The following is a 27,021-nucleotide window of genomic DNA, read 5'->3' as shown; positions in this document are numbered from 1 at the left end:
AGTTCAAAGTCATAGCCCTTTTGTAGAGGCTGAAGTATCTGTCTAATCTGACCCTTCAGAATATTCATGCCTTTTGACTCTAAAGTGAAAGCGTAAGGAATTGACAGTTCATATGGTGAAGAACAAACTTTTCCTGAGCTTTCTGGAAATTGAATGGATTTTACTTTGTCAATTCCACCCTTCCTCATTGATTATAATTTGAATGAAAGAATGTTGAAGTCAATGAAAATACAACTTAAAAAACATTGGCCTCTGTTGAAATCTCACACTGAACTACAAAAGAGAAATCAAGAGTATAGAGTAATAAAGTTTAAAGACTTTTGCTTTCTTTGTTCTTTTTAATATTTTAGTTGGAGTTTGGCATTATAGTCAAGAAAACCCACAGTAAGATAACTAGGACTTGTTACCAAAATAATTACTGCAAGGGCTAGGGTTGTGGCTCAGTGGTAGCGCGCTTGCCTAGGATGTGTGACGCACTGGGTTCGATTCTTAGCACCACATACAAATAAATAAAGGTCCATCAACTACTAAAAAATATTTTAAAAAAAACAACAAAATAATACTGCAAGAGGCTATACACCAACATATTTTTTGAACTTTATATTTTTATATTCTTTTTATCTTTTATTTTAATATGTATTTTACATGGTTGCTTTTTATTTTCTTCCTTTTGCTTAATGATATTTTCTGTAATAGACATAAACTGATTTATAATGCAATTAAAAATTTGAGGAGAAAGAAGACTAAGATTTGATGCCAATGAGATTTTTCTTTTTTAAAATTGGAATCATTAAGCAAATCAATGTATTAAGATTGAGATGCCAAAGCAAACGATCAGGGATAGGTTTACTGGATGGTAGGTTTCCATTTAGCGGTTTGAACTGTTTCACATGACACCAGGGTGTTTTCATGGATACAATTACAATCCCAGATATTCAGGTCAGATTCATATTTTCCATCTTAGCCACAAAAGCTTTACTTTGGGGATTTTGCATAAAATTCTGGCATGTGCTTCAGTCATTTGCCTTTCTCTGTGGAAGCCAGTAGGAAACCTTAGCAGGCACAGACCTTCCAGGGACACTGCTAAGATGCGCAATGATAATTGGGAAGCTCTTTTAAAGCACCAACGTCTCTCTGAGATAACTGCAATTATCTGAATTGTAACTGCAGCTACAACACTTACAAGGCATAAACATTGAAAAACACAGTGACAGTATGTTAAGAGCATGAACTAGAAGTGGGAAGAGGAGACAAGGTTCCATGTAGACCTCTCGGGACTTGGAAGCTGATCATATCTAGTCATTTACTTAAGATATATTGACTGAGCATCTGTTATGGAATGGATACTCCTAAGCCCTGGAATAGCAGAGAAAAGGGGAGACAAAGCCTCGCCTATCACAGGGATGACACCCCTGTGGGCTGAGACATTTTAAACAGGTAGACAAATAATAACATAATATGTCAGGTGTGATAAAAAGCCTAGAAGGCATATAAAGCAGGGTAAGAGGCCCAGGAGAAACCAGGGATGCTATTTATATCAAGACTGTTCTGAAGCAGGTGTTCTTAACGGGGTCCATGGATGCCCCCAAAGATCGGTGGGTAAATTCTAGGGGCCTATGAATTCCAATAGAAAAATGTGCATCATAGTTTCACCAACTTACCAGCTTCTCCATTTTAGATTGTAGACAACAAACTGCAGCAGTATTAACTATGCCTATTATATCACTAATAGAAAACTCAGGTATTTTATATCGGTGACTATTATTAGAGATAGCTCAAAATATTAATACTAACAACTCAGATGGATATTAAGTAGATTTCAGACACACTGAGAAATATTGCTATTCAGTACACAAAATAAGCACACGTATACTTATCACAACTTTTTTTGACTATTTTGATAAGTAATTCAATATATTTAGTTTCCTTTGTGGTCCGATATATTTTATTCTAGACATTTAAGCATATTACTTTGAGAAGTGAGTCTAGAGACTGTAACTGCCACAAGCTCAGTAGCAGAAGTTCTGCATGCAAACTTTGTCCCATCTCTTCATAGAACATTAAAAAGACATAGCCAAGCATGATGGTGCATGCCTGTAATCCCAGCTGCTCCAGAGGCTGAGGCAGGAGGATCAAGAGTTCAAAGCCAGCCTCAGCAACTTAGTGAGGCCCTAAGCAACTCAGTGAGACCCTGTTTCTAAATAAAATACAAAAAAGGGCTGGGGATGTGGCTCAGTGGTTAAGTGCTCCTGGGTTCAATCCCTAGTACCAGACGTGTGCTCAAGGATTGAACTTTAGTAAGGTTAGTAATTTTGACTACTCCTTCAAGAGTGTGGAGGTGAAGAATATCATGGCTAGTCCTGTATTTTGGACCCATCTTGACTCATGCAAATGAGACAGCTGTTTTACCACTGTAGCTTTTGCTCTGTCAGCATAAAATCAACACCACCAAAAGGTCACATAACACCTTGGTCTTCTTTTGAAAACAGTTTTGATCTTGTGAACCCCTGAAAGGATCTCAGAGTCCTTCTTGGAGTCAGCAGATCACACTCTGAGGACCACTGTGCTAGATTAAGTGGCAAATATAAAAGTTGCTTTAGGCATTTGAACCACCCAGAGGATTCTATTTGCATAAAAATTTTGTTAGTGCTTGCTATAGTTTTGCTGTTCAACTCTTTGAAATAGAAGTTTTACCCAAGTATTTTTATGGAGAATTATTTTGAAAAATCTCAGTCAAAAATAATCTGTTGACATTTTTCACTGATCCAAATGAGGCCCAGTGCTGGAATACAGGTCAGGAAATCTATTGTGCATTGGAGGGAAATCTTGACATCCTGCTCACTAAAAATATTCAATACCAGGGGCGTCTTAGCCTCTTTTATGTCATGAGCACCTTGGCATCTAGAGAAGCCTGCAGACCTTCCTAGAATGTATTTAAATGCACATAAAAAAGTTTAGAATTACAAAGAAGGCAAATTATATTGAAATCCAGTTCTATCTACAGACCCTTTGGGGCTGAGACTGCAAATTAATAACTACCTGCTTCCCCCAGTCCCTGCTGACAAGAACCACCCCACCAGGGATGTTGCAGTTGTTCTATAATATATGTTTTCAGGTCAATGAATACCTTAAATTGCCAAATTCTTAATGTCAATAACATGGAACTCTAGACCTAACAAGACCAGGGCAAGAAAGTGAAATAAGAAGAATGAGTCTCTCCTGAGCCTTCTATAAAACTAAGCAGCATATGTCTCCTGCTAAATATAGAATCTTCCTAAAGGAAGTGACCCTGGGCTAGATGTTGGAACATCTTGGATGCCATCTGCCTTGTGGTCTTGGACTGTCAAGAATTCTCCACTGGAGCTTTGCAAAATGTTGGTTGCTTCTAAAATTGTGCTACATTAATAATCCTCTATTTTCTCTATTCCTTAAATCAAACCAGCATCCTTAGGCTTATTACACATTGAGAAACAATCTAGCCTTTAGTGCTAACAGTTAAGGAGCAAAGAGTTTAGAGTTGTGTGGCTTCCTAAAGTGCACAACCATAACAACCCCATAGTGAAAATTTATACTCTCCCAGTGAAAGGTTTGCAAAGTATTAAAAAATAATTGCTTATTCATTTTCGTAGAAGAGAATATTGGTGCTGATAATTCAGAATAGCTGAGAATTCAAAAATCATCTGCAGTTTTAGAATAATAGTATTCTCACATCATGATCTCCTCTGATTGTGTATTGGGCTAGTATTGAAATGAATTTGCCTTTTGTGACTTGAGAGTGGGGAGGCAGGTCATGCATTTGAAAATATTCCAAAAGTAGGAAGTCACCCTGTGATTTTAAGCTCGTCACCACTTCATTGATCAAGGGTTTGTTGTGGTCTTCCTAGTCCTGGTGAGCTCTCATGAAGGAGGTCTTGCTCCCTGAAACCACAGCTCTCCTCCTGTCCCCACCACCAGCTCCTTTTGCTTTGACCCTGCTGTCCCTCACCTCTCCCTGCAGTCTTCCATCCAGGTCTGAGTCAAATCGCTCCAGCCTTTATTTCCACCACCATTTTATCCAATGTTGCCGAATCCTTCAAAGCCCTTCATCTATGCACTCAAAAGTCAAAGCATCTGTGTCCCCCCTCCCTCTGTGCTGTGCTCTCTGTAGTTTATAAAGCATCTCCAAATGCTTTTTCTTTGTCTCCCAAAAGAAAGATGTATTACAACCTTTTCTTTAGGAGTGAGGAAACTAAGGCACAGCAAATTATCACATCTTGTATTTTTTTAGGAGATATCCAAATTTGGAATGGTTTTAGCAAACCGATGGGGCATAAGCTAGTCACCTATGGGTCATGTTTGACCTACAGACATGTTTTGTTTCACTCACATTTTTTTTTTTAATTTTTGGTACTAACATTTAAGAAGTAGGTGATTTTGCATAAAAATCCAGATTTTAACTTCCCTTGAAAAAATCAAAAGGTTGGGAAACCTTGGCACAAATTTCACATGGCAGTGACTGGCTGGAACCAAGCATCCTCCCCACTGTGACAGGGATTGTGCCTGCAGGTATGCCCCAGCCTCTCCGCAGGATGTGTCTCCAGCCCAGGACCATTCATGCGTTCACATCACCTGGTACTCATGGGCATTGGCTTTTGCTGTCCTGGCTCCAGAACATGGGTTCCGGGGGACAGGGCAGGTACGGACTGCACAGCACAGTGACCTGCTGGCATTGGGAGCCCAGCAAAAGCCATGCTAAAGGACTGTTCTGTGTCTGGTTACAACCATTGAGCATTACACCCTGAGTGTTGCAAGACTTTCTCCAGTTGTTACAAAGAATGGATTCTTCCCTCCTCTGGTTTTGAAAACTGTTCATGATGAAACAGAGAAAGAGTGAGAAATAGCCTCTGACCAAATGTTGCATCCATTTTTCTCCAGGAAGACTGTTTTTCCTCCTGCAGATCCTTTCCCTGTGTGTCTGAATGATAAGCAGTCCTACACTTACTCTATGGAATTCATCCCCATCATGGATGCAGCTCAATGTTTAAATTGAGTTTATAAAATACTTGCTTGTTTTTTTTTTTTTTTTTTTTTTTTTTTTTTTTGCCTTCAATTCTCAATTTGAGAGACTTAGGGAAAAGAAGAGCTAGGAATCTTTTTTTTTTCCTACTTGTAGACGGACACAATAGCTTTATTTTATTTATTTTATTTTTATGTGGTGTTAAGGATCAAACCCAGTGCTTCACACCTGTGAAGTTCCACCACTGAGCTACAACCCCAGCCCCAAGGAAACTTTGGAATACCTCTTAATACCTGTTATACCTAGGTATGCAGAAATTATTAGAGTGACTTGAATTATTTTGTTGTTATTTATGGAGCCTTACTCTGATCCATGGATAGTTCATCTAAAAGGGGGAGGGAGCTCACTAAGAAAAAGAAAAGGCTAATGAATGGGATAGGGGTATTAACAGCCTTTAAAGGACAGGAATTTGGGTTCCCTTTGGTTGCTGAGTGCATGTGCCCTAAAACATCACTGATTATAATAAAAACATGAGAGAACACCCAGTAAGGAAGCGTGAGAAAAATCCCAAAGAGCTGTGTGATAAAGGGGCTGGGTTTTATGGCTTTTTCCCTTACACCAAAGGCATTGCTATTTCATTCCAGAGCAGAAATAATCCAGGGAGTAGGGCCAATGACAGGGTCAGAAATGAGGTCTCTAAATAGATTTCGGGTGGGAAATTGTAAAGGTGGAAGCCTGAGGATTTATAAAGATCTCCTCCCCACTGGAAAAACAGTTCAGGAAACTTCAAGAGGAAGTTTAAAGAGAAAGATGTGGCTCATTGGTGGAGTGCTTGCCTAGCATGTGCGAGGCCCTGGGTTTGGTCCCCAGCACCACAAAGAAAAAAAAGAGAGACAGGCTATAAATGAATGAACAAAATGAACAACAAACTAGAATAAGGTAAAAAGAAACAAAAAAAATTTGGCTGGGGTCACAATTATTTTCACAGTCAATATTTTTTTTGAGATTTTTGTTTGTCTTCTTTTACTATACATTATGAGAAATTTTAAATATTCATAATAGAATATTTTGGTGAAGTTTCGTTACATAGACAATTCTTAGTCACTCATGAAACTAAAATCTAGAAAACGGAAATTTCCAGTTAATCTGGGGGGAAAAATTCTGTTTACTTTCAACGCCTTTTCATTAAACTTATTGTGGGTGCACGGTGACCTTCTGAGTTGAAACTGTAGGACCACAGAAATGAGAGGCCATGCCCCCGCCAAACAAAAATCCACAAACATGCTGTTTATGTCCTGGGTAACCAGAATTTGAAAGTGTGACTTTTGTGGTTTGTTTTGGGTTCTTAGGCCAAAACTATTAAGACTATTGGATGTGAAAGAAAGAAAAAGGAATTCTGAACCTCTTCAGCTGGGAAGGCAAAAATCACCAGAATTATACAAGGCTAAAACAGTTTCTATGGCTTTCAGAAACTTGCATAGCCCAAAGGAGTCATAAATAACTTTTATGATGTAAAATAGTTAAAGAATATACTTGAGTTCTCAGGAATTGCTGCCATTATTACACTCCAAAATTTCCTGTTTGTTGGGAAGATCTGGTTGAGCTTGATTTTTCTGGTCAGTACCCCTCCAGCAACCACTACACTGTACTGAGACCTGGCCTACCTGTGGGCATCTTCTAAAGGTGAAGTGAACAGATTTGGGGTCAGTGGTTCATTTCCCTCCCTTCATAATTAACTGTTAAGTAAAACATGCACTAGTCCTTCTGATCTCTGGCCTAAATTTTACAAGCATTTTTCCTTCTGGTATTATATTCAGCAGTCAAAATTTAAATATATTTCCATAGTTATAAAAAGATGGAAAAGGTTAAAAATTATACATTCCATAAGATCCAGCTGCAAGCCATTCAGTAAGATCACACTTGCCATCCCCCACATACAGAACAGTGAGCTTGTCCATTTTCTTTATGAACTGGGAAGGAATAAAGGATGGGCACACTCTAAACCTGACTTATTTTAAGGGTGTCTTCCATTCCACTGATTATACATTTCCATGTGTAATCAGTGCTGCCCCCTGCAGGCAGAGGCTGCTGATGCCTGCTCCAACAGGGCAACACTTGGAGCTCTCTCAGCAGATTGCTGGTGGCAGGGATCCAGCCACCTGGCTCTTCCTGAGCCTAGAATCACAGACAACCAAGATGCAAAAATCACTGTTCCTCTAAGTGGAACCCACATCTGGAATTTGCCTTTTCTAGTGGGAAATGGGTTATAGGACATCTAATGGCATTTCAATTATGGAGATAACTACCAGAAAAACAGACATCAACTATACCTTTACCTACACTACCATTTAAGTACTTTTTGTTTAGTGTTAGTACTTGTACTCTTCGCTTTACTCTACTCATAAATTTTTTATGTTTATTGAAAACAATACCATCACCTGAAAGGTTATATCAGACACCCAGATTCCCATGGTGATTTGCTAGGCCTAGCACAATTCAAATAAAAACTCCATCATCTTTGAAGGCTACTTTTATAGAACACCTGCCTGGCACTGAATGAGTACCATAATGAGGAAAAACGAATCTTCCAGAAATTTAGAATAGACTACCAATAAAGAATATGTAGGGCATAGATTCTGACTTTTGCATTCATGTCATGCTTTTTCAAATATTGGGACTTTTTGTAAATGAAATGAAAGATTGGAAGCAACACCTTATGGAAGAGTCACTACTGTGATACAACAGTATCTCACAGAGTCTCTAAGAAACAGCCTCCGAATCACACTGATGTCTGACAGTCTGTGCATTGCTATTTGCCCTCTGACATACAAAGCAGAAACACATTTCAGTAAGCATATACCATGGCTGTGGCACAGATTTTGACATTTTACCAAGCTTCTTTCCTCTGGTTTAGCAAGTTACCTTACCTAGGTCCAAGGTCACCCATGCTTCTTGTCAGCTAAGGTTAACCACTGACAGACCTCACTCTAGCAAAACCTGTACAAGGCTCCCTGCAGTACAGTGGTTTTTCTACTCCCTCAATCCCAAACACATCACAATTGTGAGTAGAATGTAAAAAAAAGGAAACTCAAATGAATAAGAAATAAGAGGATCTCAATGCCTGAAGGAATAACAGAATGGGGAGCGGTGGTAAAGCCACAGGCCAGCTGGGCTTCAGTCCAGAATCAGATAGTGGTGGCCAGGAGTTGGATCCTGCAGGGTACAAGGGACTAAAGTTGCCCCTGCTAATGTGGGGCATACTAGGCTCAGTGCTTCAAACCAGGGCCCAAGTGGGAGCCATACTTCTCCTCACTGTCAAGCAAAGGAAGCTGAACATAACAGAAGCTTGTTCACTGCTTGGGACTGTGGCTTTTTAAGAGGCCAGAGACCTAGAGAAGTGGGGAAGCAAAACCACAGACTCATAACTAGTAAGTGAACCAAACTGTTTGCTGCTTTGTAATCATATCTGCAGCATTTTTATTGTTGCCATTGAATGGGATACATTTGAGACCTGGCTCTGGACTAAGGGCCCAGGAGTCTGGATAAAAGCAACCACTATACTGCAAGGGAGGGACAGATGGAAGAAGAAAGAGACAGAAAAAGGAAGGAGGCCAGGGCTGGAGGGGGGAATATGAATCTCCCACATAGATTAGCCTACAGACCAAAGATTCTAAAGCACATGAAAAAACCTAACACCAAAAAATACAGCAGCAAAATCTATTGGAACATGAATTTACTTCAGATGACTTTAAGAAACAATGTGACAAAGTCTTTAACATAAGATGTTTGAAAAGATAAAACAATAAATAACTTCCACTTCAAAAGAAAAGAAAACAGATAATTATAAAACAAAAATAGACATGAAACAAGAACATAAGAATATTTCAAAGGTAATCTTGACTCTTATAATGAAAAATATGGTCATTAAAATTTAAGAAATAGAGTAAAAGAGAACATTTGAGAATTAGAAATTAGACATGAGGAATTCATCAAGAAGATAAATCAGAAAGATAAAAATAGATGGATAGAAGAAGTACTTAAGAGATAAGGAAGAAAGATCATAAGATTCCAATAGTTAACCAATGGGATATCCAGAAAAAAGACTGGAAAAGAGGTAGGGAAGCAATATTTGAAGCAACTAAAGGATGGAATGTTCTAAAATAAATGATGTTGATCTTTTGACTAAAAGTGTACCAGGAAAACTGGACAGAATAAACAAGTTAAATATATATCTGAGTACTTCATAGTGAACTGCAGAATATCAAGGAAAAGGAAGAGATGCCGATGACCAATGAAAATACCATATTAGATTGATGGCAAACTTCTCATTAGCAACAATAGATACCAGATGACAATGGAGTACTACCTTCAAATTGCTGAGAGAAAATAGCCATCAGCCTAGGATTTTATACCCAGCTAGATAGTCACCCCACAGATCTTTTCCAAACATAGAATTATGGAGTTTTCCACTTACTGACTTCACTAAAATGACTACTGAATTATGGGGAAAAGTACAGGAACCATAAGGTACAAGAAGCAGCAGTGAACAGAACCATTGATTAAAACATTCAAGTGTGATTCCTTAAACTTATGAGTAAAACATTCAAGTGTTTAAAAAGTTGTGTGTTTAAAAAAAGATTAAAATTAGACAACAATAAGATGAGGTGGTTGATGTTTAATAGTTAAAGGTGCTAAAATCCTCTGATTTGGAGTAGTACACAAAAAAATTGTTTCAGACTTTATTAGAAAAAATTAAGTTGAGCTTAACACTAAACATTTTTGGACATTTTTTCATGTACTCATCTTTCTGACCATCTATTTATGAATGAATTTTAAAAGTTCTATGCCCTTCCTCAGAACTTTGCAGTAATGAAAGTATTTTAAGCTCCATTGTTTTTATTTTTTGAGCTGTCAGAATTATATAGCTGAAAAAAATCTTAGATTGTTAAAAATGCATGGGTAATTATGAAAAGAATAAAAATATAATCTTTAGTGAAATAGGAAAGTAGAGAGAAAGGGAAGGGGTATTATTAAAAGTTATTAAAGTAACGGAAGACATAAAAGGGAAAACAAATGCAGAGAAAAATAACAACAACAATGAAAAAACATAAGATGCACAAACCCAAGAATAATAATCATAGTAAAATTAAGTGATTAAACTCATCTATTAAAAAGAGAGTTTCGCTGGGCATGGTGGCGCAGGCCTGTAATCCCAGCAGCTCAGGAGGCTGAGTCAGGAGCATCACAAGTTGAAAGCCAGCCTCAGCAAAAGCGAGGCACTAAGCAACTCAGTGAGACCCTGTCTCTAAATAAAATACAAAATAGGGCTGGAATGTGGCTCAGTGGTCAAGTGCCCCTGAGTTCAATCCCCAGTACCCCCCCAAATAAAAAGAGTGTCATGTATTGTTTGTTGCAGATTTCAGCTTGAATTGCTTAAACACAGTGAACAAATGATTCTGACCTACCCCAATATGAGAATCTCTGAAATGAAATTGTACTAGGTCATATTGTGATTTCATAGATTAAGCTATATTCAAAAATTCTAGTTGAAAAATTGAAGTTGGAATCCCAAATAAAGTTTCATTTCTAATTCACAGAATTAAAGAAATAACCACACTCCTCCACTTCCTTTTCCCTCAGTTCCTCCAACTCACCCCTGAATTCATTTTTTTTATTTATGATTTTATAAAGTTTATGTCCCCAATTTTTTTTGCCAAGATGGACCTTCCCTTGTGAAGTGTTCTCCATTTTAATGTCCCACTTGGTACAGAATTTAGGGTGTATAATGGTATTTTAAGTAACTCCTAGTGAGACTAACCTCTTTTTAAAGACATTCTTTGTGCTAGTATTTCAGATATTATATGCAGAAAGAAAATGATCCTTAGCCAAAAACACTATAATTATGAGAGCTAGTAACTGATAATGTATTCCACGTTTACCTTTGAAAATGTCTGTACAAAACTGGGTTGGGTCCAGTGGTTTTAAACTAGAATCTGTAGACATTTATTTACCTAATAAAATAACCACACAGACTGGCAAAATCCTGCCTGCTTGGCAGCCCTTCCTGCCCTGGAGCTTGGAATGGCATTGGATTTGAAGGCTCAGAGAGTTGAATTCAGGAAGACAGTCCAGCGCCCCACCTGTGACTCCACCTGAAGGCCAGGCTGGTGTGCCCAGCTGTTCATAGGCTCAAAGGACTTGATCACCTCATAATGGATAATGAGAACTGAAAAAATCAAGGAATTGAAGTGCTTGACAGTGTTCAATAGTGATATTATAGACCAAAATTATAATAACTTAAATTTCTTTTCAATAAAAAATCCCATGTATATTAAAAGATATTTTTGGCACTGACAATATAGATACTACATAACATTTTATGCTTTTGTACACATAAGACACCTGCTCTTTCCCATGTTGACATGGGCTTGATACTGCTTTCTTGAAGGAGTAAGTGGGCAGGATAATAAATCAAAGGAGTGGAACACCTTTTCCAAAGGTGCTCTAATCACAGGAGCAAGCAGTCATGAGCCAGTCATTGAGATCAGGCTTTCTATAATCAGATTACCTACTTGCATAAGGCAGGCGCACAGGCCGGAATAGAGCCTGACATCCACATTGGAGCAGGCTGACACAGAGTGGCAGCAGGCAATAAATGACATAGTGATGGGCAGTGGCCCAGAGTCCAGGAGATGGTGCTGTTAAAGCTCATGCTCTTATCCGAGCCCAGTGACTGAGTGATATTCAAGAGTAAGACGATTCCCCAGGTAAGCAAATCAGAAGACCCTCTCTTAGAATCTAGAACTCAGGGTACTAAGGAAGCTCCTAAGACAGGCTCAGAAACAGGCAGCCACACATGACCTCAGCCACTATCAGTGAGTAGCCAGGGGCCTGCGGCTGAAAAACAGGGCAGAAGTGGGGCAGGAAGAGGCCACACAGACCACCCAAATGTCCTGAGCTGTTTGCCTGCCTGGAGTCATGATTTTCAAATTTAGAACTTTTGCATCAAATGAAATCTTGTACAAAGTTCAGTAATCAACCCAAGCATTAAATAAGATTTTGAGGCTAAAAAAGAAAAAAAAGGGAATGTTTGGAATCTATAATTCCACATCTCAAACATAACCTTTATAAATAATTTAGATTTCTTCCAGTATTAAAAAGAAGTAGTATCTATGTAATTTTGCCCTGGTTTTCTCAGATAAGAATTTTTCTTATAGTTATATATGCTTTATTAAACATTTTTTTCAATGACTATAATGATTTACAATCAAATATATCACATTTATCTGATCATAAAAATTCATATATAATTTCTGATGTTTTAAACAATACTATAATAAATATTTTACCATAAAAATGGAAGTTAGCCAACATGACTCCACATGCATCTTGTTATTATTAGGCGTGGCTCCCCACATTTTCTAGTCTCTATGAGATCATCATAGTTGAGGTCCCCACATCACTTGAAAAGCACTAGAATCCCTTGACCTCAAGGCCAGACCATGTTCCACTGTTGTATTCATGTTATATATTAAAAGAAGTGCAAGGATGTTTCTGGAAAGCACCATTTACATCTTTCACAGGATCCTGCCCACAATCACCCTAAATGCTTGATACATTTTATTGTAGTTAATAGAAAAGGGCCCGCTGAAATCTAATGGGAACTGAGCTATTTTCCAGATTGATCCTCCTCATTATCATTTCAGGATAAAAACTGGTACTACAGTTTTTCTTTAGTTTAATGCAATAGAAACGTTAAATTCAGAATCTTGGAGTGCAGAAGAGGGGTTTTGAAAATGTTTGGTCAGTGTGTTTCCCTGTCAGGATTTAGGAGCTCACTGGATGAGGCCCTCAGTGAAGAAGGATATTATCTACAGTGCATGTACAGTGATACATCACTTATCCAGAAAGTCTTTATCTGCATTTCTGCCATCAGACACAGAGCCATAAACTCAGAAGTGTTATAAAGGACCAGAAAGCCACCAGAATAGAGGCTGCACATGTTAACCCTCCAACAACACACCTTGTGCTCACAATAGGGAGAGCAAGGTGTAATTTCATTAATGAAGCTGATTTCTGGAGGGCTGTGTGGATAAGGGTTCTGAAGGGCATTTCTCGTGTCTATTAGAAGGAATGTGTCATCATTGATTCAGGCCTGACAGGAGCATGGAATGGGAGAACGAGGCTCTCTGGCCACCTGCCACTTTCCAGTCTATTAAGCCTCACTAAAGAGTTGCTCAACTCTTCTGGTTCTGGCTCAAAATTCTTTACAAGGCTTAAAAAAGGGCTTATGAGACTGAGTGTGATGCAATAAAAGTTAGCTTAGCCCACGTCCACTCCACCTATCTAAATTGACTGACCCATCAAATTTGTACTCTGATTACCATGGTCCACCTGTGGGTCAAGGTTTCAATACTGCCTCCGCGTCGTGAATGACAGTCATTTTTCTCTCTCCATTTCTAACACAACTGTCACAGCCAGCACTAGAAATTGTCCTTCATCATGTCCTTCACCATTCAACTTTCTCTAATGTCTGCATTCTTAAGAGTGTGAAGATTGGCTCCCAAATCTATTTTAAATCCACAGTGGAAAAGTGCTTTGCTTTTATGTCACAGTGTTATGTGGTTTTATGTAGAGAGTAAAATGAGATACAATAAATCAAAAGTTCCACAGTAGTGGATTCTGGTTGATTTTGCTTTAAACTTTTTTTTTTTTTTTTTTTTTTGTATTTTTGGTATAGCGTAAACAGCAAATTTCTGATTTCCATTATTTTTGACCTCTCTATTTTCTCTGTAAGATAGCTGGAGTATATACACAAGACAGTAATTTTAAAAGAAAAAAAAATTACAAGTAAATAGTAGAAAGGTCAGTAGAGTTAGAGGGAAGGGAAAGGGGGAAGGGAGAGGGAGGGGAAGGGAGAGGGAGGGAAAGGGGAAGTACTGGGGACTGAATTAGAGCAATTACATCCCATGCTTTCATAATTATAATCGTATTGTTCTGTATACCTTAAAAAAACTAATACTTCTTTTTAGAAAATTAAAAAATAAAAGACTGTTGGACTCACTGGGAACAGCTTTTAAATATAAGCTAGAGGGAGAAAGAATGAAAACACTGCAGATGTAACGAAGAAGGCATAATCTGGAGTGGCAGGGGAAATAATTGGCCCACATGATTGCTAACCTTAGTCAAAGGTCCATGGGGCAAATGGGGCAATAATCTCATTGCACAGAGGCAGGATTGAGGCTATGACAAGGGGACATTTGCCAAGACTCCATGACTAGCGAGTGGTACATTGCCCTGATGTCTGATACTAACATCGGTGCCTTTCCCAACCCACCTTCCACGAAGGGGGAAGTGTAAGAGGCAAAGGATGAAAGAAGATATTTTGTTAACTTAAAAGAAGTTTTGGAACCAGAAATTACCACCTTTTCTAGATCTTTAGCACACCAAACCATTCTTAAAAGCTGGTTAGAGTAGTCTTGATTTGCATTTCTCTAATTGCTGGAGATATTGAATATTTTTTCATATATTTGTTGATTGATTATCTTCTTCTGAGAAGTGCCTGTTCAGTTCCTTGGCCCATTTATTGATTGGGTTATTTGTTTTTTTTTTTTTTTTGGTGCTAAGATTTTTTAGTTCTTTATATATCCTAGAGATTAGTGCTCTATCTGATGTGTGTGTGGCAAAAATTTTGCTCCCCAAATGTAGGCACTCTATTCACCTCACTGATTGTTTCTTTTGCTGAGAAGAAGCTTTTCAGTTTGAATCCATCTCATTTATTGATTCTTTTTTTTAATATTTATTTTTTAGTTTTCGGTGGACACATCTTTATTTTATTTTTATGTGGTGCTGAGGATCAAACCCAGCGCCCAGTGCATGCCAGGCGAGCATGCTACCGCTTGAGCCACATCCCCAGTCCAGTTTAATTCTTGATTTTAATTCTTGCACTATAGGAGTCTTATTAAGGAAGTCGGAAACTAATCCGACCTGATGGAGATTTGGACCTACTTTATCTTCTATTAGGCACAGTGTCTCTAGTTTAATTCCTAGATCCTTGATCCACTTTGAATTGAGTTTTGTGCATGGTGAGAGATAGGGGTTTAATTTCATTTTGTTGCATGTGGATTTCCAGTTTTCCCAGCACCATTTGTTGAAGAGGCTATCTTTTCTCCAATGTATGTTTTTGGCGCCTTTGTATATATACACAATGGAATATTACTCAGCATTAAAAGAGAATAAAATCATGGCATTTGCAGGTAAATGGATGGAGTTGGAGAATATAATGCTATGTGAAGTTAGCCAATCCCAAAAAACCAAATGCTGAATGTTTTCTCTGATATAAGGATGCTGATCCATAATGGAGTTGGGCAGGGAGCATGGGAGGAATAGACAAACTCTAGATAAGGCAAAGGGGAGGGAGTGTGGGGGAGAGGGAATGGGGGTAGGAAAGATGGTGGAATGAGATGGACATCATTACCCTAAGTACATGTATGAAGACACGAATGGTGTGACTCTACCATGTGTGCAACCAGAGATATGAAAAATTGTGCTCTATATGTGTATATGAATTATAATGCATTCTATTGTAATAACATTTTTTTTAAAAAAGAGCTGGTTAATTTAGGGAACTTGTCACATGTGTCTACAGTTTCATAGCCTAAGGTTATGAAACCCTGTGTTTTACAGAAGGGGAAAATAAGGTTCAGAGATGGCATGATTTAGCTAAGGACACTCAGCTAATTATTCACTGACCTGAGACCAAAACCCAAATTCCCTTGTAATTACCAAAACTATAAGAAAAAAAATTGGGCCATTTTGGTTGAAATTTATTCTAATCTGTATATTTTTTAAATGTGTAAATTTTAGAATTAATTCCAACAGAAGTGTTCTTTTTATGGTTTTGGCAATTAAAAGGATTATCATAATTATCTGCAATGTTCACTTAGACTATCTCACTGTTTTCCTGATGATGTGAGGCTTATGATAAGACCTAATCTTAACAGAGGGAAACCTGGGCAGGGGAGGGCATTGTAGGGTGTGCATGGCACATGCCAAGATCCAGGGGCTAGGGCAGCATATCATAGATGAAATGCCAGCAGGCAGGTTGGCATGGAGTTTCCTCACTGTGGTGGCAATTTTAGAGAAAACTAAAGTCAGTCTTAATAGTTTTTTTGAACAATCTTACCCTTAGATGCACTTCATGAAAAGAAAGTGAAGTTGCATAATCATTTAAAAATACATATAGAAGTTCAGTATTAAAAGGTGATTGTAAGGAAGGCTTACACCAGATTTTAAACTCCTTAGCACTGGGGGAAACGCCAAGTCCAGAATGGTTCCGAAAGACTGAGGGAGGGGCCTGTGGCAGACCCACACTGTGAGGGCTGCTGCTTGAGTCCACCAGGAAACTGAAATGGTACAAGTTGAAGGTCTCAGTCCCAGTAAAAAGGACTGTGTGAGTGTCCAGGAGCAGACTCCTGATGGCCCTGGTCCACAACACAGCTTCTCTGTTGGTGTGGCTAAGCTGTGGGCAGCTGAACGCGTGGGGTGTCTGCCTCCACCTGACCTCCCCTCTGAGCCATCTTTTATTTACATCTTTCTGTAGCATTTCCATAGCACAGGTGCTGAGGAGCACTGTTCATCAACATAATGTGCTCAGATGGAACTCTGAAATCCCCAGGGATGTGCCCTGGTCTAAGAGAAGGAGAATGGTTAATTGCACTTCTTAAACTAGGAATTTATGTCTTCCCCATAAATTGACCTTTGGAGGGCATCTGTGGATTCAGGAGGAAAATGGCCTCCTCAGTCCTCCCCCCCACCAACCAGCTGATGTCCCCAGCGGTTCCTGGAGCCCCCAGGCCAGGGACTACAGGTTCAGAGTCAGGGCAGCCTCAGGGAACAGAAGTGGTAGCTGCTTCCTCTCTTGCTCCTGGGTCACCACCCTGGCTCTCTCCTCTCCCTTTATGCCCCTCTTACTCTCTGTTGATGACAACTCTGCTTCCCACGGTAAACTCAAGTGCTGGAGTATACTCAAGTGTGCCTGTTGCCAATTCTGTTGATTCCAGTTGAATTTGCTGTTCTAATTGTGATTTACTTGGTACATGAACCCAAGAGGAGTGCAAGGGGAAGAAAGTGTTGTTTAAAAAAAAAGTTGTATTTTTCTCATTCCTGGTTTGAGCTGAAAAATTTTTAATAGCTAATTGCCTGCCTCAATCAGACCAGAAACAGTGGCTTCCTTTGACTCCTAAATGCCACGGACTGTGTTTGGGAGTTATATTCACTGTCTTGCCAACACTGGCCCTGGAAAAACATCCACAGCTGTTTGGTTCCTGGGTGAATCGTGGTATCTTTTCTCCTTAGAAACACCTAAGAACCAGGCGCTTCTCTTCTAGGCCATCTAGTGTGGTCTGCTTGAAAATACTGGACTGTGAACTCTGCTAGCCACCTCCCCCAAGACATCTCAAGCTCATAACTTTAACAGGGACACCAAGTTCGACGTCATGTCAGAAGAGAAAATCCAGGAACCACACTGCTGCCTTTGAAAGTGAGAGAATGCTCCTAGACACACATCTTGTCACTTTCTAACCAAATAAAAGCTTAGAAATCATTTTGCAGTCCCTCTGAAATTTGCAGGCCCTTCATGAGACTATTGCGGATACTTAATCATTGTTGGTTAAATGTGTGGTTACATAGGGAATCTCATTGCTCCAGGCCATACTGGCAGGTAACTAAGTCAAATTTCATTAAGAACTAAGTTATGCTAAATTTATTAAGTGCCAACTATGCACCTACTGGCTGGCTAGTAACCTAGCTGATCACGTGGGTAGATTGTTCTCACAATGCTTGTGATCCAGCCCACAGCCTTGGAGCCCCCTGGAGGGGCAGAGATGCAGTGTACTCAACTGAATGGGCACCCTCTGAACTGGCCTGGGGCCATATGTGTACCTGGTCAAATAAACCAGGTGTTGGGAGGCGAGAAGGAAGTTTTCTCAGGAGGTCTGTGAATTCTGTGCACCCCCTCAAAGCTTGCCCGTGCAATTTAAGTATTCATTTTCCTTCCAGTGTGTGGCATTTGAGGAACCACTGCGCAGACCATGAGGCATCTCACTGCTGTTTTCTCTTGTAGGATATCAATGAGTGCATTCTTGAAAACTACCCTGAGTGTTCCAACCCCAGGTTATTTTACATCATTCCGTATTTTTGTGGACAGCATCCCAGATGCAGGTAAAGACAAACACAGGCGCACAGCATGCTCATGTGACAAGGCCAGGGACTTACCAGACTGGCTCTGTGGGACTCTTCTCTATCCTACCCTCTCGACCTTCTGGAACACGGTTCATATTTACTATTGCTCCTCGTTTGAGACTCTGACAGAGGCCTCTAAGCCACCATGGACAGCTGTGTAACTAGAATCCTTACCAGGCCCTTTTTTATACCTCGTTGTCACCACTCAGCCCACGAGATAGGGGCACTTGCTCCACAGTGGTGACTGTACTTAACCAACCACTGTCCCTGTCATGTTTCCTGGGTCTAAAACCCTGGAAATCTACACCCAGAATTCGATGGTGTCTCTCTCATGAAACAGATAATAGAAAAAGAGCAGTGGTCCCGCGAGCCCCCCTGGAAGGCCCGGCTGCTTTAGAAAGTGACTTACACAGAGCCAGCACCCTCAGAGTGTGTTGTGCCATATCCTGCAGAGCCTCCCTGGGGAATTTGTTCAGAACCCTCAACTAATCACAGTCTCTGAGGCAGGGTTCAGGCATTCTTGACTGCCTCTAAGGCGGTTCCGGTGTAGCCACAGTGGAAAGCCTTGGACTGGGACTGGACAAATGTCTAGCTAAAGAAACAGTTGCAGCAGGGGACCACTATCTTTGCTTGGTGGAACATAAAGACTTTTACCAGAAGAGACATCATTCCCCCAAAGGGAGTCTTGATTAGAGCATCCTTGTGTCCCTGAAGAGGCGAGGGACAACAGCTGGTCCTAGAGTGCAGCCCATTCATGGCACTTTGTTGCTTGTGCTGTGAATCCTGCTTAATTATTGGACGTGTCTTGCTGCTGCATGGTTTAGCTCCAGTAGTGCAAGAGTTTGCTGAATTCTGGGCCCAGCCACTGTCTGTCCTCCGCATCATCACACACATCCTGAGCTCAGGCCCCCCACCACACACGTGCACCCAGTAATGAACACTTTCCAGCTCATCCTTGTTGCCTCAGATGCTGGGAAGAGTTGGGACCAGATGACTCACTTTCTGATCACAGTGGACATATTTATTCAAAGAACCATGATTCTAACTCCCTAAAATATTTCTCAAATTGTCCATTTCCCAACCTTGGGCAGAGTGCTCATGATGCCTTACCTGGGCACACTAGTAATGCTTTTCAAAACTTTCAAACATCTTCTTCAACCTTATTGATTCTGTAGGGGTAGATAAGGGTTATTATTACCATTTTTCAAAAGAGAACTTGGCTTGCTCAAGTTTCTCCAAGTGGTAAATGGTAGCCAGGCCTAGAGCCCAGCTTCTGGGCTCTTCTTGCTTATATAAATGTTGGCCTACAAATGAGATTATGCTGTTTCCCTTCTGTAATTAATAATTTTTTAAGAAAAAGTTTTTCTTTCAATTCTTTAAAAGAATAAGACAATTAGCAGGCATGACTGGATGCTTGTTTTGATTTCTTTAGAAATACAGTGTCAGTAAGTTTCATATTTCAAAACATCAAACTTCTTTATTGTTTGCCGCAGTCCGGCTGCAGCAAAATAACCGGGGGGGGTGACGAACAACTTGTGTAGATTGATACAGCAGGAGTAGGAGCCGTTTATTGCAGGACAGGAGCAGTATTTATACATTCCACACAGCTTATCTAATTAGCATAAACTAGATACATCAGTCAACCAATAAGGAATCTCCACACTTAATGGCTCCCTGGTGTTACTTCACAAACCACTCCCTCTGGCATTTTGCCAGGCACCATCCAGACTTGTTTACAGACTCTAACATTTCTCTGGCAAAATGCCAGGAGCCATCCTGACTTGTTTACAGACTCTAACACTAAATGCTCATGTTTATATTTGTCTTTCAATATATATGTAGGCTAGGCTCACTCAGTTCAAAGACCTGGACCTTACACACAGGTGAAAATGAATGAAGAAGGACTAGCCAAGGCTGCACCCGGGCTGGTCCTGGAAGGAAGAGGGATTTGCAATTACACAAGCCAGGGTGGGAGGGTAGGAGCTATCAGCTTTCTGTGTGTTGTTGCTGCCTTGCAAAAACAAATCTTTGATTAATTTTCATCTCCATAAAGGGAGCCTGGTGAGTGGGCCCTCGAACGCGCAAAGCTGAACGTGAATGAAAACTTCCTGCTCGTGGGGATTCTCGAGGAGTTGGAAGATGTGCTGCTTTTACTGGAAAGATTTTTACCTCATTACTTCAAGGGTGTGCTCAGCATCTACAAGGACCCAGGTAATTCCACCCCACACAAGCCCTTCCCCAGGGAGGGTCTGTCTGTTTTCAAGGGTTAAGCACCTTGAAAAGGTCTTGGAAATGGAGGCGTGGCATGATCTCTGTGTTCCCCTGGCTTGCAAAGGAAGGTGAGAAGTATGAGCTGTTGATTCTAAAACCCTGAGCTCAGGTGCAAACACAAACTCACCATGTTTAAAGTCTTGATGTTTCCATTTGCCCCCACGGAAAACGAAACCAGCAATATTCTCCATCAGCCTTGTCCTGAGCATGTTGCTGGGTGAACAAGTGGGTCACCGTTACACAGCCACAGTCTCTGGATGGAGAAGCGTGTTGGGGGGAAAGAGCCATCCACATCATGAAGGAGCTATGGCCCAACTGCCATTGTGGGAGGCACTCTAGCTTCTAAAATTCCAGCAACAGAACAGATAGAGCCGCAAATTGAAAACACAGTTAAGAGTTTATTATACCTGAGTGATTTGCAGGCAGAAGCAAGAAATGGGAGGTGGCAAAGCAGTTACAAGGGTGGCCCATAGTGTCACTGTAAAAATTATAATGCTCAGAAACCATCATTTTTTCCTCATTATTTAACTTGGAAAAACACACAGTGTTGCTTGTTTCTTCCCTATGCTCCTTAACCCGTAGCTGCCACAAGCAGCCTGTTCACTGATCTATTGATGGTTTTGTCTTATGCTGAGGTGGGAGATGGCATTCTGCCTGTAAAAGTAAATAGCAGTCAGAAGACACCCAAAGGCAGCAGACACCCCAGCAGGGACTACAGACCTTGCCTGTGTACACCCTGGAAGGTTCCAAGGCCCAGGTAAACTGGTCTCTGCCTGGAGGAGCCTAGGTCCTATTGCCCACCATCAGCAGAAGGTTCTACCTTAGTCTCTAAAATCCCATTCACCTACATGATGAACAGGCAGGAAACCTCAAGGTGTGCCCAGTGGGTGTGTCTTCTCAGCAGGAAATGTGGTTTGAATACTAGAGGCAAAATAAACCTTAAAAAGCTAGTTTTGGAAATGTAAGTCCTCTTTTGCCCTTTCAACTGCAGGCAATTTAAGAAGTTTATAAAATTTAAATAGAAAGAACCTAGAGAGCCCTGCTGTGTCTGATTTTTAGCTCATTGTGCAAGGAGAGGTCTTACCCTTAACTGGATTCCATTGAAGGTAAAAGGTTTGCACAAGCCATGGTTCTTTTCCACCTTTGGTTTTATCTTTTATTGTGTGTGTGTGTGTGTAAAATATACATTCTGTGTTTAATAAACAGTATGAGATCAAGGGATGACTGAATCTTGGTAACACATCATTATCAAATAAAAATGAATGCTGTCTCATCCCAGTGTTTGGGGAGAGTATTAATAAGTCACCATGAGGGTCCCCTTCTATATCACAAAGCATCAGCTATCCTGGGATCTGAGGCTGATAGACTTTATAAGATGCATGATCCAGCACATGGGTACAGACCCGACGACTTAGATGAGGACATATGGGTCATGGTGCTTCTTAAATATGTATAAACCACCCAGAGGGCCCACTTACCTGGCTGCTGTCGGGACATTTCCTCCTGACTTCCTACTGTCTCCATTTAGTATGTGGCATTTGAGAAATTGTGGGCTTCATCCTATGATCCATCAGTGCATCAGATTAGAAAATATTTCTGAAAAATTGGATCATTATTAGCTCTTTCACCTTCAGCCACAATCTTTCCACCTATAAATTAAAGCTTTTTCCCTGGGAGTTTGGTAAACTAGTGTATCAAATACCCTGGAGAGAACAAGGGGCATCTGGTTCTGTGCAGCTGGTGAAAAGCTTCCACAGTCTGGGCAAACAGCACAGCTGTTCCACCAGTTAAAACAGTCCAGTCTTCCCTGCTGCCTTCGACCTATGCTTGGAGGCCCAGTCCTCCCCACTTTCCAACAATGAAGTGGCAAAAGGAGTGATTCGTGGCAGAGGAGGGGTCTTCGGGACCCCCATTCCACTGCTCTGAATTTGATTCCTGTTGGAAGTGGTTGTTACATATTTTGAATATCACCTATCACTCTCTGGGCTCCCACAAAGCATGTGCACCACAAAATGAACCTTGGACTTGAGACTGTGCTCTGTGGTCTCTTGGGTATCTTCTTCTGATACTTACTGAACACCAAGCAAGTCCATGGTCTCTGTCAGGAAGAGTTTCTGTGTCTCTGAGGCAGAGGACCCAGAAATGAACCTGTGCACTTGGTCAGCTTTTCAGTATATCTTAGCATCTGCAAAGACGAGGCACCTGTACTATTTTCTCATAGCCACAAATTATCGAGTTGGTATCAACTAGATCAAAGGAAGAGTAGCTGCATCTTGTTCACACCTCAGCACCTCATCTGTGCATTTTAAGTCTTATCTCTCACATCACCCTTAACACAATTGCTCTCATACTTTATTAAAGCATTTTAGTGGCTCAGCTGTAGAGCATTTGCCTAGCATGTGTAAGGCCCTAGATTCTTATCCCCAGCACTGCAAAAACAAAAATTTTAAAAAAATTATAATTAAGTAGGCAGAGAGCCTAAAGAAAAAAAACCTAAAGTGTAAGATATTGAGGGATCTTGTGACCCTTAATTATTATAAATTAACTGACCATCTGAAAACTTGAATTAATATGCAAACTCTCTACTGACTGTTTTTCTCTGGTGTTTGTCTTTTTATTGGGGGAAAATGCAGGTGTGTATTGATTTTTAGTAATCCCTCTCCAGCAATACTACAACATGTACACCAGTCTCATTATTGAAGAAAAAGTACTACTAGCGATGATTATCTAGGGAACTAGTAAAAATAGCAATGTCTGTTACTCAAGTGGGTTTTAATTTATTTTAGATGAGAATGGTATTTATTACTTCTTACAAACTAGTACTGCTTGTTCCAATTAACTCACCATTTCAATAAGTTAATGAACTTCCTAAACAATAACAGCTTGACTGTCCCCGCTCTGCTTTTCATTTCTTGTAGAAAGATATGCTGGTGTCAAAAATATTTGAGACCTAGTCTTTAGAAATTTTTAAAATTATTTTATATTAATGTTTGCATTTTGTGGAGACTCAGCTAGTTTATCTCAGAAGTAGTTTATGACAGTAAGTACTTAGCATGAAATAAAAATTAAAATTTTAGCATGATAGACAATCAGTAGACTATGCTCAGGTGTTTCTTACCATCCACGGGGCTGTTGCTGATAATAGGGCAAGTGTGGTGGAGTAAATACACAGAAAACTCTGCCCAAGCCTGGATATTAGTTTGAATTAGCGAACCAGGGCCCAAACAGACTTTACTAGGGAAGGATGACTTCCCACTAATACAAGATCTACTATTCTATTTATTACTTCCCACTAATACAAGATCTACTATTCTATTTTTTTATTGATTAATCTCCATTGTATTTTCTCATTACTTCTTTCCCCTCCCAACCACTACTTTAAAAATGAGTAATTGAAGCCAGCCTAGAGAAGTCGTCTATTGAAGTGTGGGAAAAAAATAACCAGAAAGACTCATATGTTTCTGAGCTCTGAGTATTAGTGTATTTATAAATATTTTCTCTTCTTAACTTTTTTTTTGAGTGGGGGTATTGGGGATTGAACCTAGGGGTGCTTGACCACTGAGCCACATCCCCAGCTCTTTTTTTATATTTTATTTAGAGACAGGGTCTCACTGAGTTGCTTAGGGCCTTGCTAAGTTGCAGAGGCTGGTTTTGCACCCACAGTCCTCCTGCCTCAGCCTACTGAGCCACTGGAATTACAGACCTGTGCCACCATGCCCAGTTCTCTCCCTAACTTTTAAAAATTGGCATGCTATTAGCTACCAAAATTTTTCTTAGTCATGACTTTAAGGAACTAAAACTGCAGTAAGGGTACAGGCCAAAATAAACAAAATAATGAAAGACAAGGAACATGTGAATGTTTGTAATAAGAATAGTCATGTGAACATCCTTCTATTAAGCCCTTGACTTGGCCAGTAACCAAGCCATCTTGCTTCAATAGTGCCACCTAGCATATACACATGGAACTGTATGATCTAATATTAATCTTTACATTCCTCCTTCCTTGAGAACTTGAAAATTCATGTGTCCAATCCTCTTACATTGTATTTTAAATACTTTAAGTTATTAGTATTACATTAGTATTAATTTTTAACTTATTTCCACTGCAGATGTAAACATTGATGCCACAGTAGAAAACTCACTAGATATTTATAGGCTGCACTGTAAATTGTTAAAGGAACAGTGTGTAACCAATTCCAAAAGAATGGCTAATTTGCAAACAGATAATCAACTTGCATACTTAAATTAATCTGTATGGTGAGTTTCTTTAAGTAGGGTTCTATTTTTATTTTAAGCAAAGCCCTAAAGTTTCAGTTCTTTGAAAAACTTTTCCATACCCAAAATTACATTGCTTCAAAACGCTCCTATTGAATTATTAACCTTAGTCCAGCAGGTGGCAGCATCTCTCCATTTTTTTCCCAAGGAAGTGCCAATGGTTTCCTAATACAAACTCAGGCTGGAGTTTACATAATGGGTGAACACACATGTACAGCCATGACTGTAGGTGTGAGTGTATGTGTGTGTGTGTGTGTACATATATACTAAAGAAAGATTCTGTATTTCATCATTTCTATTTTTATTTCCCACTTCCTATTGCTTTTAAGCTAAAACAAAAACTCAAAAATACTCTGGAACCTCAAAGATACAGTAACAGCCAAAAGAAATTCAAATTAATCAAGTTGTTTAGAGAACACACTTTGCTATTGATTCATCTACTATCCACATTTTCCACAAGCTTTTTATGGAGGCACATCCTGAGCTCAGATTCTAATAATGTTGGCACTGAATTGTGTGTGTGTGTGCATGTGTGTGTGTGTGCATGTGTGTGTGTGTGTGTGTGAGAGAGAGAGAGAGAGAACATACATTCATATTCAAACAACAAAACTCCTTATTATACAGCAGTCATATCTGCATAAATAATTGTGGATCGCAAAACCAGTGACAGTTCCTAAGTAATAATTATTTGCATAGCAATTGTCAATTTGTAAATAATTTTCATAGAGATGGTCTCATTTGAATCTTAAATGAATCCTCTGAAGATGAAGTAGCAAATATTCTTTTCTCATTTTTTAAACAAGGAAGCCAAGCTTCAAAAAGGCTCAACACTTGCCCACAGTTACCAAATCCCATACAACAACACTACTGTCTTAAGTGATGGAAGTCACATTCAAGCTTCTGTTCCCAGAACTACCACAAGACATCACAAACTTGTTCCTCTCTAAAAATATTCTTCATATTTAGTTACTATTTCAGAGGTTTATGGGTAATAAGAATTCATAGTGCATATTGCATTTGAGGTGGAATCATAAACATAAAATCTATAGGTGGTCTCTATTCAGTAAGAAACACACGTTCAGAAATCATGCTTGGGGCTGGGCATGTAGCTCAGTGGTAGAATGCTTGCTTAGTATGTGCAAGGCCCCAAGTGATCCCCAGCAATGAAAAGGAAAAAAAGAAAGAAAGAAAGGAAATCATTATAGATCATCAGCATATTATCTTAGGCCAGTAGTTTGGAAAATCTGCTATCTTTCTCATGGGGTGCTCAAAAGTCAAGAACAGTAGTGCTAGATTGTTAAATCAGCATCTAAAAACATAAGCATCAGCATATAACTGTTCAATTGCAGCTAGCAAGCAATAGTTAAGAATTAGCATAATGTAAATACTCCATTATTTTAACTCTTGGAAGTTTGGGGGTTTCTACAGAACATTTTCCTATAGGGAACTCTCTGACCACAGGCTGATAGCTTTATTGAGCTTCCAGAATCCCTACCTCACAAGGATGAGCCTCTAGATGTGTTTGTTTTATAAAAGCCTAAATTGGGGCTGGGATTGTGGCTCAGTGGTAGAGCACTTGCCTAGCATACGTGAGGCACTGGGTTCGATTCTCAGCACTGCATATTAAATAAATGAATAAAATAAAGGTTCCTCATGTCTAAAAAATATTTTTTAAAAAGTCTAAATTGCAGCATATTAAAATATATCTTTGACCTGCTCCCACTCTTGTTTGTTTTGCTGAATATAATAATTACTGGAATGTGTTATTTTTAAACATAGTTTTCACTTGCTTATTAATTTGTTCTTGTCTTGAGATCATTCCCTCCTCCAGGAGAAAACATCCCCTGGAGATGTTTTATAATATAAAATTAACCAGAAAAAAAAGGACTTAACTTACTAATAATGACTTTCTAATAATAACTTCATCAACATATTTTTCTTCTGAGAAAACTAATATTTAAGCATCAGATATGATCTGGAAATACCAGAAGAATTTGACAAATGTATTCAGCAAGTGTGACAATGTGTTTGAGTGTCTGCAATCTGCAAGCTCTGGAGCAGGATGGGGGAGAGGTGAAGAAAGCAGGGCTGGGAGGTAGCTCAGTGGGAGAGCACTTGCGTAGCATGCACAAGGCCCTGAGTTCAAGCCCCTAAACCACCCAGGGAAAGGGAGGATGGGAAAAGAAAGCAGGAAGTAACCACCCTGCCCAAGGCAGAAGCTGGACCAGCAGCCCCAA

The 27,021-nt window shown here is 39.7% G+C and overlaps 1 protein-coding gene across 2 annotated transcripts in view; it reads left to right on the top strand.

Annotated features, from left to right (window-relative positions):
- Ust (uronyl 2-sulfotransferase) overlaps positions 1 to 27,021 on the top strand; it is a 280,959-nt gene that overhangs the window by 202,931 nt on the left and 51,007 nt on the right. For both annotated transcript variants that reach the window (XM_071612922.1, XM_027939510.2), the window contains exons 6-7: positions 18,120 to 18,217; positions 20,292 to 20,449. In XM_071612922.1, coding sequence (XP_071469023.1) covers positions 18,120 to 18,217; positions 20,292 to 20,449 — 256 coding nt within the window. The remainder of the gene's footprint in view (positions 1 to 18,119; positions 18,218 to 20,291; positions 20,450 to 27,021) is intronic.

Source organism: Marmota flaviventris, chromosome 6 (genome assembly GCF_047511675.1).
Source record: "Marmota flaviventris isolate mMarFla1 chromosome 6, mMarFla1.hap1, whole genome shotgun sequence".
Taxonomy (NCBI): domain Eukaryota; kingdom Metazoa; phylum Chordata; class Mammalia; order Rodentia; family Sciuridae; genus Marmota; species Marmota flaviventris.
This window is presented reverse-complemented; position numbering and strand designations above follow the sequence as displayed.